The sequence below is a fragment of the Desarmillaria tabescens genome (assembly GCF_030435595.1).
Source record: "Desarmillaria tabescens strain CCBAS 213 chromosome Unknown EV420scaffold_87, whole genome shotgun sequence".
Taxonomy (NCBI): domain Eukaryota; kingdom Fungi; phylum Basidiomycota; class Agaricomycetes; order Agaricales; family Physalacriaceae; genus Desarmillaria; species Desarmillaria tabescens.
In genome coordinates, this window is record NW_026848386.1 from 3,787 (window position 1) to 18,089 (window position 14,303).

The 14,303-nt window shown below is 46.0% G+C and overlaps 1 protein-coding gene across 1 annotated transcript; it reads right to left on the reverse strand.

Annotated features, from left to right (window-relative positions):
• Positions 1 to 2,487: 2,487 nt before the first annotated feature.
• EV420DRAFT_1734129 (uncharacterized protein) lies at positions 2,488 to 3,960 on the reverse strand (the record flags this gene model as incomplete). Its single annotated transcript, XM_060479972.1, has 2 exons — positions 2,488 to 3,576; positions 3,625 to 3,960. The coding sequence occupies 2 exons, from the start codon at positions 3,958 to 3,960 to the stop codon at positions 2,488 to 2,490; spliced, it is 1,425 nt and encodes a 474-aa protein (XP_060323212.1).
• Positions 3,961 to 14,303: the final 10,343 nt, after the last annotated feature.

Genomic DNA, 14,303 nt, shown 5'->3' on the forward strand with positions numbered 1-14,303 from the left:
GGACTTGACTCGCCTTTGACTGGAGACTGGTCGAAGAGGCCTGGTACGGGCGAGTCTCCTCTGTCGAGGAGTACGCCCCGGGTATCGGTGATGTCGATTGACTCACTGGAGGCGCTTCTGTAGGAGTCGGTGCTCGACCCTGAGGATCGCGAGCTGGGTCGCGACAATGTGTAGAGGGATTCTCCAGATCTCCCGGAGACGTTGGATTCGACATCTCTTATCATCTGCTGCGATGCCGTGGGGGATGTAAATTATGGGCGGAGGATACGCTGGAGTGCTGGGGACGTAATGAAACGGGAGTTGCGCGCGAACTCGCCTCTGCTGCTGAAGACAGCGGCGTAGATGGTACAAAATAATGGACAAGAAAAAGAGTATAAAAGTCGCGAAGACGGCGGGAATGGCGTCGGACCAGGGCATTCGTGAGTGGATCTATCCTTGGTGTAGGTCAACGATTGACCATGCAAGCTGATAGACGGCAAGTATGGTGAGAATGATAAGGATCGCAATAATCAGGCTGAGGTCGGCTTCGTAGTTTGAGCCGTTCATCAACAGGATTTCACAATCTTCGTGGGTGCTCGTTATTATTATCAACAGAACCGTTAATAATGAAGCGAGCTGAAGGATGAGTGTGAAAGGATGCGTTTTGCCTCTAAACGAGGCAGGGATATAATGCGTATAGGGCGGCTAGCAGACCTGCCAGCAACACCGCAGAGATCCTGATCCCGATAAGAGCAAGGGTGAAGAGTACAGTTGTTAAGACTGCAAGGATTGGGTCATGAAGGAGAAATTCGATGATCCAGGCGAGTACTAGTATTTGGAGCAATAGGTCGAAGGGGATTACCCAAAGGGCTATCGCAACAAAGAAGTGTATCGGCTGAATGTTGGAAGCGTATAGGTTGGGCAGTGCGATGCTGAGCAACGTAGAACGAGCTTCAGCTAAATGTTAGCCACTAACTCTTTCGACTTAGATCGTGCTAGGATCGCTACTCGCACTTCGGTAGACGATGCTCTAGCAAGTCAAAGGCGAGGAAAGCAAGCGGGACAGATAGTCACGAAGGACGGAGTTCGAAGTTAGGTAGATTAAACCTTAGCCAAAGCTGGGGTTTAAGCCAGCTGAGGCTCTACTTAAATACACGTTGACTAAACTAAAAATAGTACCGTGAGAATGTCTGATCAGGACCGCAGGTACAAGTAAGTGTGAATACGTAAGAAAATGGAAAAGAAATGAATAAACTGTAACATGGGCGTCGTTATTGGGAGGATTAGGGTTGTTACCAGGATTGTTGTTAGGTCCTCCTCCAGGACCACCAGGACCTCCAGGACCTCCAGGGCCACCTGGATTGGGTGGGCCACCGCCAGGATTTCCTGATGGGTTTCCATGGCCATTCATTGGCATGTGAGGGGGGAATTCCCTATCTTCTGAACCTTGGTCGTCGTCGTCATCCCGACCTGGGATGTCATCGAACAGAGAGGTAGTTGGGTTCCGCGGGGGGTTGCTTCAATACTCACCCCAGCCATTGGATTCTGATCGCTGGGCTAGGAAGGGGTTAGGCGATCAGTTAACATCGGATTGGCGAGCAGTGAAGCCACTGTGAAGGTAGGTTTCCCTACGGGATTGTTGGCGAGGGGCAGAATCCGATCCAAAGAGAAGGGGACCCTCTTTTGAAGCAGAGGCAGGGATATCGTCCATGGTGTAGGTTCGGTTGTTGACTGTGGAGTTGCAGCTGGTTTCTGGAGGAACAGTGAAAGTAGAAGACATGGTTAGGAAGAAATTTCGACTCAAGGGTTTGAGTTCGAATATACTGTTAGGATCGTGCCAATAGGATTGCGGCGGTAAGTGCACGTAGCGGAATGCCGCGGGATGCGTCGGGCATAGGCGAAGCTATTAGCAACGTCACCCCTGAGCCGAAGCCCTAAGATGGATACGGACAGAAGTCCGTGGAGTGGCAGGGACGAGGTAAGAGATAAGTCTAACGGATCGGAGTTCCGTGGACTGGAGAACGAGAGTTAGACTTAGAGTTAGAGAGAGAGAGATTTGGCTGAACCAAGTTGATATTTGAAGTGAGTATCTACAGTGTAATTCTAAGGCTTATATACTAGTTAGGAGTCCGATCTAGTTCCTACTCGGAGTGGTCTACATTCTAGGGTTGTCGGAGGATGTATTCTACCAGTCGGTAGCCGATGGGGTCCGATGACATGTTCGCTACCGATGTTGGGCTATTGATAAATTAATATGGAGAAGTGAAATATAAAATGGAATATGAAATAGAGTATGAAATAGAAAGTGGGAATCGGGATCCGTAGGTTTCCGGGCTGTGGCTTGTTGGGTTGAGTGGAAGTCAGGTTTCTGTCGGCATGCTCGTTACAAAATGCCAGATCCCATATCTCTTGATTATTCGCCATGCACGCTAGCCCAACACCCCCGCATATCAATGCCAGTGCAAGCGCAGTAGCGTAGGTTCCCCATAGTCTACGTGCATCATACACTCATACCAGCTGGTTCAACATGATCGTAGCATTGACTGTCGTCATTTCCCTTCCCGCACCTATCAGCGCAACAGTTAGGTTCACGAGGACTTGCTCTAGTGCTGTCTTCACGCTTGCACCTCGTGGGGAAAATGTCACGGCTGTTTCGTTGACAACAAAGAGACTACTGTCTATAACTGATGACATAAAGTCCCACTGCTGAGCGCTGCGATAAGAAATAGTGCCCCGCAGCCGAAGTGCGAGCCATTCCATTAATGCAGAATAACTCAAATAATATGACTGGGTGAAGGATGTCTTGGGGACATGTGGTCCGCCACAGTCAGAGGATACATTCTGTGGAATCAGTGCTTTATACGGTTCGTTGTAAGATATAATACGGGGGACAATGACTCCCGTGTTATTGAAAAATGATACGGTAGATCGCTGTGTGATGTTGAAGAGGGAGCACAATACGCCACCAACAATGGAATCTCCATTGAGGTAATATCTTTGCCATGCAACAATAACGTTTATCCCATCGTTATAGAATTCGTAGGTGCCATTATATACAGTGGTGAAATCGCTGTTATTCAACAGCACTGCAGATGGGGAGAAGGGGGAACCGGTGTCATTGGCATAGTCGAAAATGCTGGCTGCATTAATGTCTGAGCAGAGCAGAGCGGGGGCACCATATTCAATAGTATAATTGCACCCATTCTCGCATCCCATAGGTGCACTCCATCCAATAAGTATATCAGATTGCAATGAGCTTCCCAGAACCCGACTAAAGCCAGTAGCTATTTGATAATTGCAGTATGTGGGTGGGGCGGGGAAAGCCCAGCCGTGTTCTTGTGGATCTCTGCCAAAAAAGATGGTGGGTACTGTGATGTTATCCATTTTGGGAGAAGCAGTGCCCCCTTCGAGCATGTTGGGCGCAAGGATGGATACGAGGGTATATGCCTGCACAAGTGCAGCCATGGTGACGATGGGGAAGATCTTCCATAGCATTTTCGATGATGCAAGGCACACAGTAGGGAAAGAATTGGGTAAGCTGAATAAATTATTCAGTTGTGTGATAGTAAAGGATCGGCAGTGCAGAAACCACCAGATCTGTAGTGAGTGATTAGCATTACTGTAGTTTAACATGTAAATACTCACAAGCTGCATAAGGGATGCTGAAACAGATGCTGCAGAAAGGGTTTGGACTAGTATGCTGAACGTGTTAGATGTGTTCTTCATCCAGAATTGGTCTTGCACAATACGTTCATGGAGGAAGGCCAGAAGAAAATGGTGTACCCCTGCAATGAATGCAGCAACCAGAATCAGGCCAAAGATCATTAAAGATGGACTGGATAGTAATGTAGACTGGGCCACCATTGATGACTGAGTAATCCCAAACTTGGACCTGGTTGACAAGTTGTCCGAGGCAGTGCTATATCTCGGAGATAATAGCAGAATCTCCACCATCTGTTGTTCCTCTACCTGATCTGCCATTGTTCTGTGTGAAGAAGTAAGTTGACGAGTGAAAAGATATTGAAGGATGTGTGACTACCACAAGTAGTTTCATGGGCATAATATAAGCAAACAAATTCGATGCATAGCCTAAGGGCAGTGTTGCCAAGAGGCATATCCATTGTGACAAAACAGTGTTGGGAATCAGCATACTACAATCATTTGATGAAATCTAGTAGGGATGTATTCATGCATAATGCATCAAGATTGTGGCCTTCACCTTACCTCATTCTTAGCTGTATCATGTATGTCACAACCCACAAGGCAATGAATCTAGTTTGTGATGAAGTTGTTCTTGAACAATTGTCTGCTGTAATCTAGCTGCGCTCTTTCTTATTATTTTTGTTGGGGGGTCCATGTGAAAAGATGGTCAGGGTGTGGGAGCTATAGCATCTGGAATCCAGGATGAAGACTTTCTAATGAACAGAATTCAGATGGAAGATGCGGTGTCAGGGCTGGTATCAGACTGCCTGATAAACAACAGACTGAACTTGATAAACAGGAGATGTCCTTGACAGATCTATTTATTTCGACACTCAGACTTTGAGTTACTCTTGAATGAACACATAGGGACAAGTAGTCTACCACACACAATCACCAGCACTTACATTGTCACAACATCGTAACTACCTACTCCATTGAGCTACAAAAAGTAAGCTCAGTCAAATCTATCACAACACAGAACATCAATCACATCCCAATCACATGAAGCTTATCCAAATCTATAGCGTATGTGCTCTTCCCCACTCGAACCATACTACAGTATGGTGGATATTCCCTCTGTACAATGGAATCTCGCTAACCCTGACTTCCACTGACAGCGGTGACACGCGTGCAATGCATTCATACATGTAATTTTGCGAATCCTGTGAATCCAAACATGTGTCAATCCACTAAGTAATATTAGAGTGCATACCTGGCATGGAGCGACACCTGTTGAGGCAGGAGCAGCATATAATAAAATAATCCGAGTGGAGCGCATGGCTTAGACTTAGAGCAGCACACTGGTGTCATTTAAGTGTGGAGTCTCAGTGCCCTGACTCACACCCTATGCATCCCTCAGCAGCATCTCGCTCAAATAAAATACACTGAAAAGATAATATAATTATGGAGCTTCATGCAACATTGATCTATGATGTGCGAACCCTGCCGATCTGGCAATCACCGAGAGATGTTATTCAGAACTGAGGACCACCCAGTCCGAGCCCCCTGAGAGGGCTTCGGCCAACATGAGAGAAACCCTGTACCCAGAATGAAATACTGAACTAAGAAAAGGTTGTACAGCAACCAAATATAAATACCAACTCGCTAGCGATGTGCATGACAGAGGAATTAAAAACAAGGAGCCAATTAGGAGAAATATTCCGCATGGTGTGGCAACTCTAGACCTTGCCAAGAAGAAAGAGCAGCATGTTATCGAGCCCTAACTTGGATGACTGACTCAGGATATTAATTAGTGACCATGCAGTTGATGCGTCATGGAGAGGAAATGGCTCCAGGGTGGAGCATATCTATTTTCGATAGGTCTATTTATATAATTAGCTGTAGATAAAAGCATAGTAATTAGAAGTAGGTAGCAAGCTTTCGAACCCCCACAGTTGTGACACGAAGCAGAGAGCCTAGTGTGCAACCAAAGGAATTGTGTTTGTAGCTTCGAGCGAGAGAATATTATTGGATCTAGAATTATTTTGAAACTCTTGAGAGGTCGCAAGGCATGCTTTGCTCATGTGCAACGCCTAGCTTGATTCTGGACAGTAATTGATTGTGCTCAACTCAGAGAAATATTGTATTGTGATAACTTGAATGTGCATTTGTGTTTGCAGAACATGTTAGTGAATTCTGAGTTGTTGCAAGTGGCAGAGGTTCGAACCCTTTGGCTTGTCAATACTCTTTGAGGGTTTTTGGTTTATTCCCAAGTAGCATAGGTTCAAACCCTGTGGCTTGTGGACATGTTTCTGTGTTTCTGTGTCTCTGGATCACATAGGTTTGAACCCTGTGGATCTACGAAAGGTTTCTGAAGTGTTTTCTGCTTAAAGCATAAAGCTTTAAGTTGTGTGTAGTTTGTTTGATGGGTTGTGGCCACCTGTGTGTTGTGCGCAATGTCAATTGAGGGTTGTACCTTCTTGTGGGACATTTGTGGGCTTGGGAAATATTACTTTCGCCTCGAGGCCGAGCGATACATATCACTCACCTCCTGTCCTAAAAGCATTTGGACTTAGAGAATTCTTTTGAGCTAGCGCGCTATTATATCTTGAAGAGCGCAAGACATCTTTTAATTCTATTGTTATTGTGTGCTTGCATCGCACATCTCCCCCGAACTACTGAGATTCTGTGTGTGTGTGAGTGTGAGAGTGGGTGTGTTTAGTGTGTCTACGCTATCGCATTTCAAGCTTGGCACGCACAGAGCCTCTTCAGCGGGATTGAATAGAAATATTTGGAAACAGTGGTAACAAGGACATTCCATGTTCACTTTCACTCTCAGTGCATTGGAGTGATGATTGTCTAAGTATACTAACCCCAACAACTAGAGAAATAGTGCAAGAAAATGTTCAGCTTTCTACCAGATCCCTCATATTATCAGCATATAGTTTAATTGTATGGTAATACCAGTCTAATAATGGGTTCTGTTTATCCTATCCTGTGTTGTTACAATTAGAACACTCTCGATAATATTCCACCAGCCCAGATGATGTAGAAGCCTTCCCATCATCCCCACTCTACACTATATTATGAATCTTTCCTTTAGTTGTCTGAGAAGTTGGTACAGATATGATACACCATCATGCAGAAGTTATACGTATCGAATATGGAATACACACAATGTTCATCTTTACTGCTGGTGCATTGGACAAAGACAGCGGCAATGCCTCATTAATGTCAGGAAGCACAAGATGATCGGATGCTTAACTGAAAACACCACTTCAATGGGATGAAGAGTCACTAGAAGGAAGTCCCAAGATCCATTTTTCTCATCATAAATGTGGATATGCATATAATTCACTCACAGGACGTGTCCATCCAAAAGTCTTTGCTTGTGGCCAGCAATAGAAATACAAAACAAGGAGGTGGCAGTAGTCTTGGGGTGATCAAAGCAAGATCGAAGGGGAGATTGAATTGCATCACATTTTGATCTTTCACAGTCTACCAGTTACTGTCAAGTTACCATCCACAATTGTATTCAACACCCACACCTTCAAGGTTCTTTAACCCAGTCTGAATTTGTATTTTGATCTCAAGCCTTCTTTTTGTCTGCTATCACATTCACCATATAACCACAAAGGCTCTTTGTCAGCTATCAGGTGCCAGCATCATTGAAAGAAATAGAGAACCCTACACAGAAGTCATGGAAGTCTTGGAGAAGCTAAAGGTGGAATCTATAATGCCTGCTCATGTGTGAGTAATCATTGTGGCAACTGACGGTTCAGCCTCTAAACTCATCTAACCTGCAGAAGGCTCAACATCCAATCTTATTTCTATGTCTAACTGACTGCACATATCCAGCACTAAGTTATCTGAGCAGCATTCTATATTCAGGGTACATATCCTAATTGTGGGAACTAGTGACTAGTGTACTATTCCTGAAAGCAGCAGATGACTGTTCTTGCATTCTCTTCCTAGTGTTGCCATAGCAATGACCCTTGTTGGTTCACATCTTCGCACTACTTATCGCAATACAGTACAGCCATGATCGGATGATAAATTGGATTCATCCTGAATGCATAAGTAAATTGCTCACTTTACAAATCACTACCATTGACCACCATCATGTCTTTGGCTACTAGTATGCAATATGGTGAGCCTCATCTGGTCCCACCCTCTACAACATGTCTCACTTTGTATATAGTGTGCCTCGGACAGTCTGGCTTGAAAGTGTCCAAGATCATCTTAGGATGATTATGGTCTACAACAGTCCTGAATGGCAAAAGTGGGTTCTCAGAAAAGATGAAGGGATTGAACACATCAAGGCTGCATAGGTCATCTCTCTGCATAGGTGTGCCTCTCTAATATAGCTTAGGTATGATGCTGGAATCAATGCCTTTGATACTGCCAATGGGGCACTAGAAATTCTGTGTGGTCACTTGTGTGGTATCACATGTGTATGGCATCTGGCCATGCAGGCCATGCAAGTCCTTAGTTGAACTTGCCTTGACTGTACATATATACTGCGCTATGATAGGAATGCTTCATTAAACATTTCCTTGTATCTATTTCTTATTCTTCTGTAAACTGTCTGCAACAAATGGATCTTTGTTCAAAAATGTTTCAAAGCTCAGTTGCTGTCAATTAAAGCTTTTATGCCCTCAAATCTTGGATTTCTAGGCTCCATTGGATCTTCTATGTGTCTATCTATGATTATGAGAAGGATAAATATCGAAATTTAGGTACTCTCTCATTTTTTGAGCTTCAAGTTGTTAATACAAAGATGTTCCAACACTGTAAACATCAATTTGATGACGACTTCACATCAATTGCTCCTTGATTGCATCAATACCACACAATTGGTCATTAATTTCCCCACAAACAACTCTTCCATATGTACAGATATACCTTGGACCACACAACCAATCGTGCTTGCATACCATGCAGCCATGCAACCACACCATGCAGGCTGACCATGCACAGCTATGCTGACTAACCATGCAACCATGCAGGCACTGTGCAGGCTTCACATAGAGACCATGCCAGCCCATATAAGGTTACCCTCAGAAAGTGCATCCTTCATATAATTGCCTCTTAATTGGCTTGTTTCTTTGGTGTCATTCACATCAAATATAGAAATCAATATTCCTTCTCATGTTGTCCTCTTCACTGGGAACCCCACATTGTGTACCTTATTACTTATAGCTTAGCAAACTACCTCTAAGGTCTTTTTATACTGTTAGAATACTTGAAAAATTATTTACTTCCGTTACAATACTTTTGATGTTCTTAAACTTTGCAACCCAGTTCAAAAATCTCATGATATTGACTATATTTTGAAGCATTTCAATATCCCACCAAAGCTGTCATATTTAAATCTTACAGGTATTGACAACCAAGCTGATTGTATGCAAGAATTGACAGAAAAGAATGGAACATGTTGACTCTCAAGTTGTGTTTGATGGACTTGATCAACTTTTGATGGGAGCCCTGCAATTTGTCAACCATGCTGATGACCATGCAACCATGCACCATGCAGCCACACAGCCATGCAGGATATCATGCAGAATTCTTCTTGCCCAATGGAGATCTCTTATGAGAAGTGATGGTGGAGCTACATGTTGACACATGTGTAATTTTCTGATTCCTATGAATAAAAATGTGTTTATACCCTGTGCATAATATTAGAATTGTTGGAAAATGGGAGATTGGTTCATCCCAGTGTCACATGTGCAGTAGCAAGCCAATAGTATTGTGCTTGGCTGAGCTCTGCAAATGCATGAGGATCTATGCTACAGTACCTACTTTTATGCTGAATGTACTTTTGCTAGAATCTTCCACACTTTTTCTACTACTTCTACCTTAATAAGCAAGCTTAGCATGATGCCAGATTGCCAAATCCCAACAAGCATGCATGTAAGGCATAGAGTGCTACACACTGAGACAGAAGCACTATAATAAAATTAATATGAGTAGAGCACATGGCTTAGACTTAGAGCAGCACACTGGTGTCATGTAAGTGTGAAGTCTCAGTACTTGTACTCACACACTGTGCACTCCTCTGCAGTGTATCACTCAATTAAAGTCATTGAAGATATATTATAGTGAAGGTACTTCATGCTACATTGATCTATAACATGTGAACCCTGCCAATCCAGCAATCACCAAGATACATCATCCTGAATGAAGAATCACCAAGTCCAAATACTCTGAGGAGTTCTTGGCTGAAGAGAAATGAAACCCTGTACCCATATGAAATATTAAACTAGAAATAGTTGCACAGCAGCCAATAAAATAAATCTCACTCACTAGATAAGTTGTGTGGCACTGGAATTAAATCCATGGAGCCAATAAGAAGACATGCTGCATGGCATGATGAGGCTAGACCTTGTCAAGTGGAGAAAACATCAGTAGCATGTGTACCAACACAGAGTGCTGAATAAAAATAATGATTACTATCAGTGCAGCTGATGTGGCATGCAAGGGAAGGGAGTCTGAGGTGGAGCATTTCTATTTTCAGTATTTATATTTCATATAGTTAATGGTAAATATAAGAGCGATAGTTACAGATAGTTAGCAAGCTTTCAGACCCTGCAGTTGTACTATGAAGCAGCATGCTTAGTGTACAATGAAAGGATTTTATTTGGAGCTTCAATGTTATGATTTATTCACTTTTTCTCTATTTTCTTTATGTTTCCTGCTTATGCTCTTGTGCGATCACCATGGATGCATTCTCACAGTACTATTTATAGTTCAGTCATTGTGTATTTAAGTAGAGCCTCAGCTAGTCTAAACCCCAGCTTCGGCTAAGGTTTAATCTACCCAACTCGAACTCCGTGTTTTGTGACTATCTAAGTTCTTCACCGCTCATCCCATACATCCATAGGCCTGTGAGTGTATCAATCCACTGAAGTGCGAGTGGCGATCCACATTTGATCTTGTTTGTAGAGTTGGTGGCTAACATTTAGCTGAAGCTCATATACATGTCGCCCAGCACCATGTCAGAGAATGAATGCTGCCCGACTACTTTCAAAGACTATATTCCCCAGCTCGACCAGAGAGGTCACCGCCATACATTTGTGAGGGCAGTATGTGACTGTCAGCATATCATGGGTGGACCAACGGCAATGCTGAAAATCTATATCTCCATAATCCAACTCGTTGCATTAGCAGTAGTAATACTGTTGATCCTAATGAGCGCACTTTATCCCGACTACAAACCTTAAAAAACATCAATTCCCGATCCCAAGTGCCTATGCCACTTGCTGAACTGCTTCCAACCATCACAGTAGCATTCAGATTACTGGCAGGAGCGCTCCTGGTGATTGCCTTAAGGCAGTTATACAGGTGTTGCGTCTAACGCCATAGGGCACGATTACCATTCCATTATATTCCACACCTTCCAATTCCATACCTGGTAAACCCTTACCCACACATCCCAACACTTCATGATGGATGACCCATCACACCTAGAGGAGAATCCTCAGATTCCGGGGAGTCTTCCCCAACCCCCAGAGCACCCTCCATCGACATCACAGACATACAAAGTGTCGATCTCAGAGACAGCCTCGTCTTTGCAATCCCAGGTCCCTCCACTCCCCCGGAAGTTGCAGACCTCCCTTCCTCTAGAAGAGAAGAAGGAGGGACTGTGGACGAGAACGAAGAAGGCGATGATGGTCTCACAGAGTTTGAAAGGATCCGGATCCAAGACCTCCTCGACAGCGTCATGATGGAAGAAAGGGCTGATCCCTATTCCAGAAGTGAGTACCTTGCCGCAGAGGCAGACACAATGTTACGGTTTATTCATTTCATTTCTTTTTCTTCGTATTACTCAGCCTGATTACTTGTATGCGATCATGACAGATCACTTCTCACAGTACTATTATTAGCATATCAACATGTATTTAAGTAGAGCCTCAGCTGGCCTAAACCCCAGCTTTGGCTAAGGTTTATTCTACCCAACTTGAACTCCCTGCTTTCTGACTATCTAAGTCCCTGATTGACTTCTCATATCTCCTTTGACCTCTAAGAGTGTCGACCACCGAAGTGCGAGTGGCGACCCTTAGTTGATCTAAGTCGATATTAGTTGGTTGTTGACATTTAGCTGAAGCTCGTCTTCTGTTGCTCAGCATTGCCCGCTGCCCAACATTTATCCTCTAATCCTTCTACTCATAGTAGCTGACTGGGTGTTACCACTCGTATTACCCAATCCGTTATCCACCACAATCCTCATAGTCTTAGTGACTATTCTGGTTATTCAGGTATCCATCCCTGCTCCACTCCTAGCCACTCTGCTGGTGGTGGCCTACGTTGGATATCTTTGAATCTAAAACCACAAAACCTTTCCCTATCCTTTTTCGGCTCACATCTTTGTTAGCAGTCGTACTGCTCACACTGATGAGCACCATTGACCCCGCTCGAGACGATAGCTTGTTGATGACCGGTTCCGACTACGAAACTGACCTCAGCCTGATTATCGCCATCCTTATCACTCTTACCATCCTCGTCGTATGGCAGCTCGTATGCCACTTGCTGAACTGCTACCAACTATAGCGGTCATGCTTGGACTACTCGCAGGGGCACTCTTAGCGCTCGCCATTAGAGCAGTCTACAGGTGTTGCACCCGGGCTTGGAGAGCGAGGCTCCTGTTTCACTACATCCCACATCTTCCTATCCCCTATCCAGTAATCCCGTACCTGCACATCCCAACCCTTCACGATGGATGACCCATCACACCACGAGGAGGGGAATCCTCCAGTTCTGGGGAGTCTTCCCCAACCCCAAGAGCAGCCTCCATCGACATCACAGACGTACGAGGCATCAACACATTCGGAGACATCCACGTATCTCCCCCAGGAATCATTGACCTCCCTCCCGTTGTCGGAGAAGAAGGAGGGAATATGGTCCAGGGCGAAGAGAGCGATAACGACACCGAGTTTGAAGGGGATGAGCTCACAGAGTTTGAAAGAATCAGACTCGAAAGCCTCCTCGATGAGCTCTACCCAAACACGGAAGAGGATGCAACCTATACCGGAGACAACTACTCCGGTCGCTCAGGTAACAAGTGGGTCGATGTCAGACCCACTCCGCGAAAGTACCACCGTGGAGATGACTTTGAAGAAGATGATGGAACGCTCGGCCTTGGGGCCTCCGCCGCAACTACTGCCCATCCAGTTGGAACAGACCCCTATGACGGTAGAATTGCGCCAGGCACGGGCAGAGAGGACCCAGGAATCCCTGTGGTGTGGCACCCCTCAACAAGTTGGGTCTTCACAGGAAGGGAAGAAACTTCTGTGGCCGGAGTTTCCACGCAGTCCGCCGGACCTGAGGACACCCCCATCCAAAGGACCATTGACCTCCCCGCCGAAATAGGAGAGCATATCTGGGACGCCATTGAAGCGTACTCCCTGGACACTCACCCCGATTTATACCCCGACGCCGTTACCATACACACACAAGGCAGTATTACCAACACCGACGCAATTACTGAGTACCCAGGTGATACGCCTGAAGGGGAGCAGATCCTTGATTGGTTTAGAGGAGATCCCCGTGCCAGCCAGTTCCCCGACATCCCCGCTTTTACCCCGTCGGTCACGCCGCGAGCCTTCGCTGCCCCCCAGCCCATCAACCAAAGACCGTGGACCAACCAATACACCACGGAGTACTACCACAACTTCAACCTTAGAAATGCCCAGGTCACCGCAGAAGGAGCAGCCCTCTTGGACCGAGGAAGAGTGGCAAGCACACGCACTCGAAATGCGGAGCGCCGTGCCATTCGCGATCTCCCCTTCCGCCTCCCCCTCGAGCCCGATGCCACTGATGCCGAGGCCCTGAGGAGACTTGGAACCGCCAAGCTCCGACTCCACGAGGCAAGCCAAAGGGCCAGAGACAGCCTTGAGTGAATCGATGAGGCCCTTGAGGATTTCCAGTTCGAGACGCTCAATGAGGAGTGCTCGGACCTCACTGATTACAACCGAAGGAAGGCACAGCAACGTGAGAGAGCCGGGGATGAGCCATGGGCCCTTCGTGCCAGCAGACAGTGGAGCACCGACGAGGTCGCCCGCTGGAATGCCGAGCAGGCCACCGCTCAGCAAGGTCATGAAGGAAGTGATGAGGGACATCAAGAGGATACTCACTGAACAGATAACGGTGGTACCCCCCCTCTTGGACTGGCTCACCTGGGACAACATGTACGAAGTCATCCTCGAAGATATGATGCACGACCCACAATGGCTCCTCTCCGAAGCCGGGGAGGACTATCTGGATGCCTGCCTATCGGGTGACGAATATCTCATGAAAAATATCTTAGAAGTAGACGCATGGCACCGAGCTGCCATCATCTGGAACATCTGTCATCCGGACCACCCGAAGGAAGGGTGCACCGCATATAAATGACCAGCACCAATGCCTCACCCACTCGGCATCTATGGCATGGCAGGAGGAGGCACCGACCATGGCTTTGCAGACGACGAAGAGGCAGGACCCTCTCGACCCGACAAGGGAAAGGAGTCTACTGTCCCCAAGTACCCCCCAGGGCCGCCCCCTCCCGTGGGTCCATGACCTCCTGCCTACCCAGGAGGATACCTGCCACCTGGGGATAACCTGAGGTTGCAGTCATTACCATGACCCCCGAACCCACCAGTACCGCCAGTGCCACCATCACCACCAGACCCTATCCCTCCATG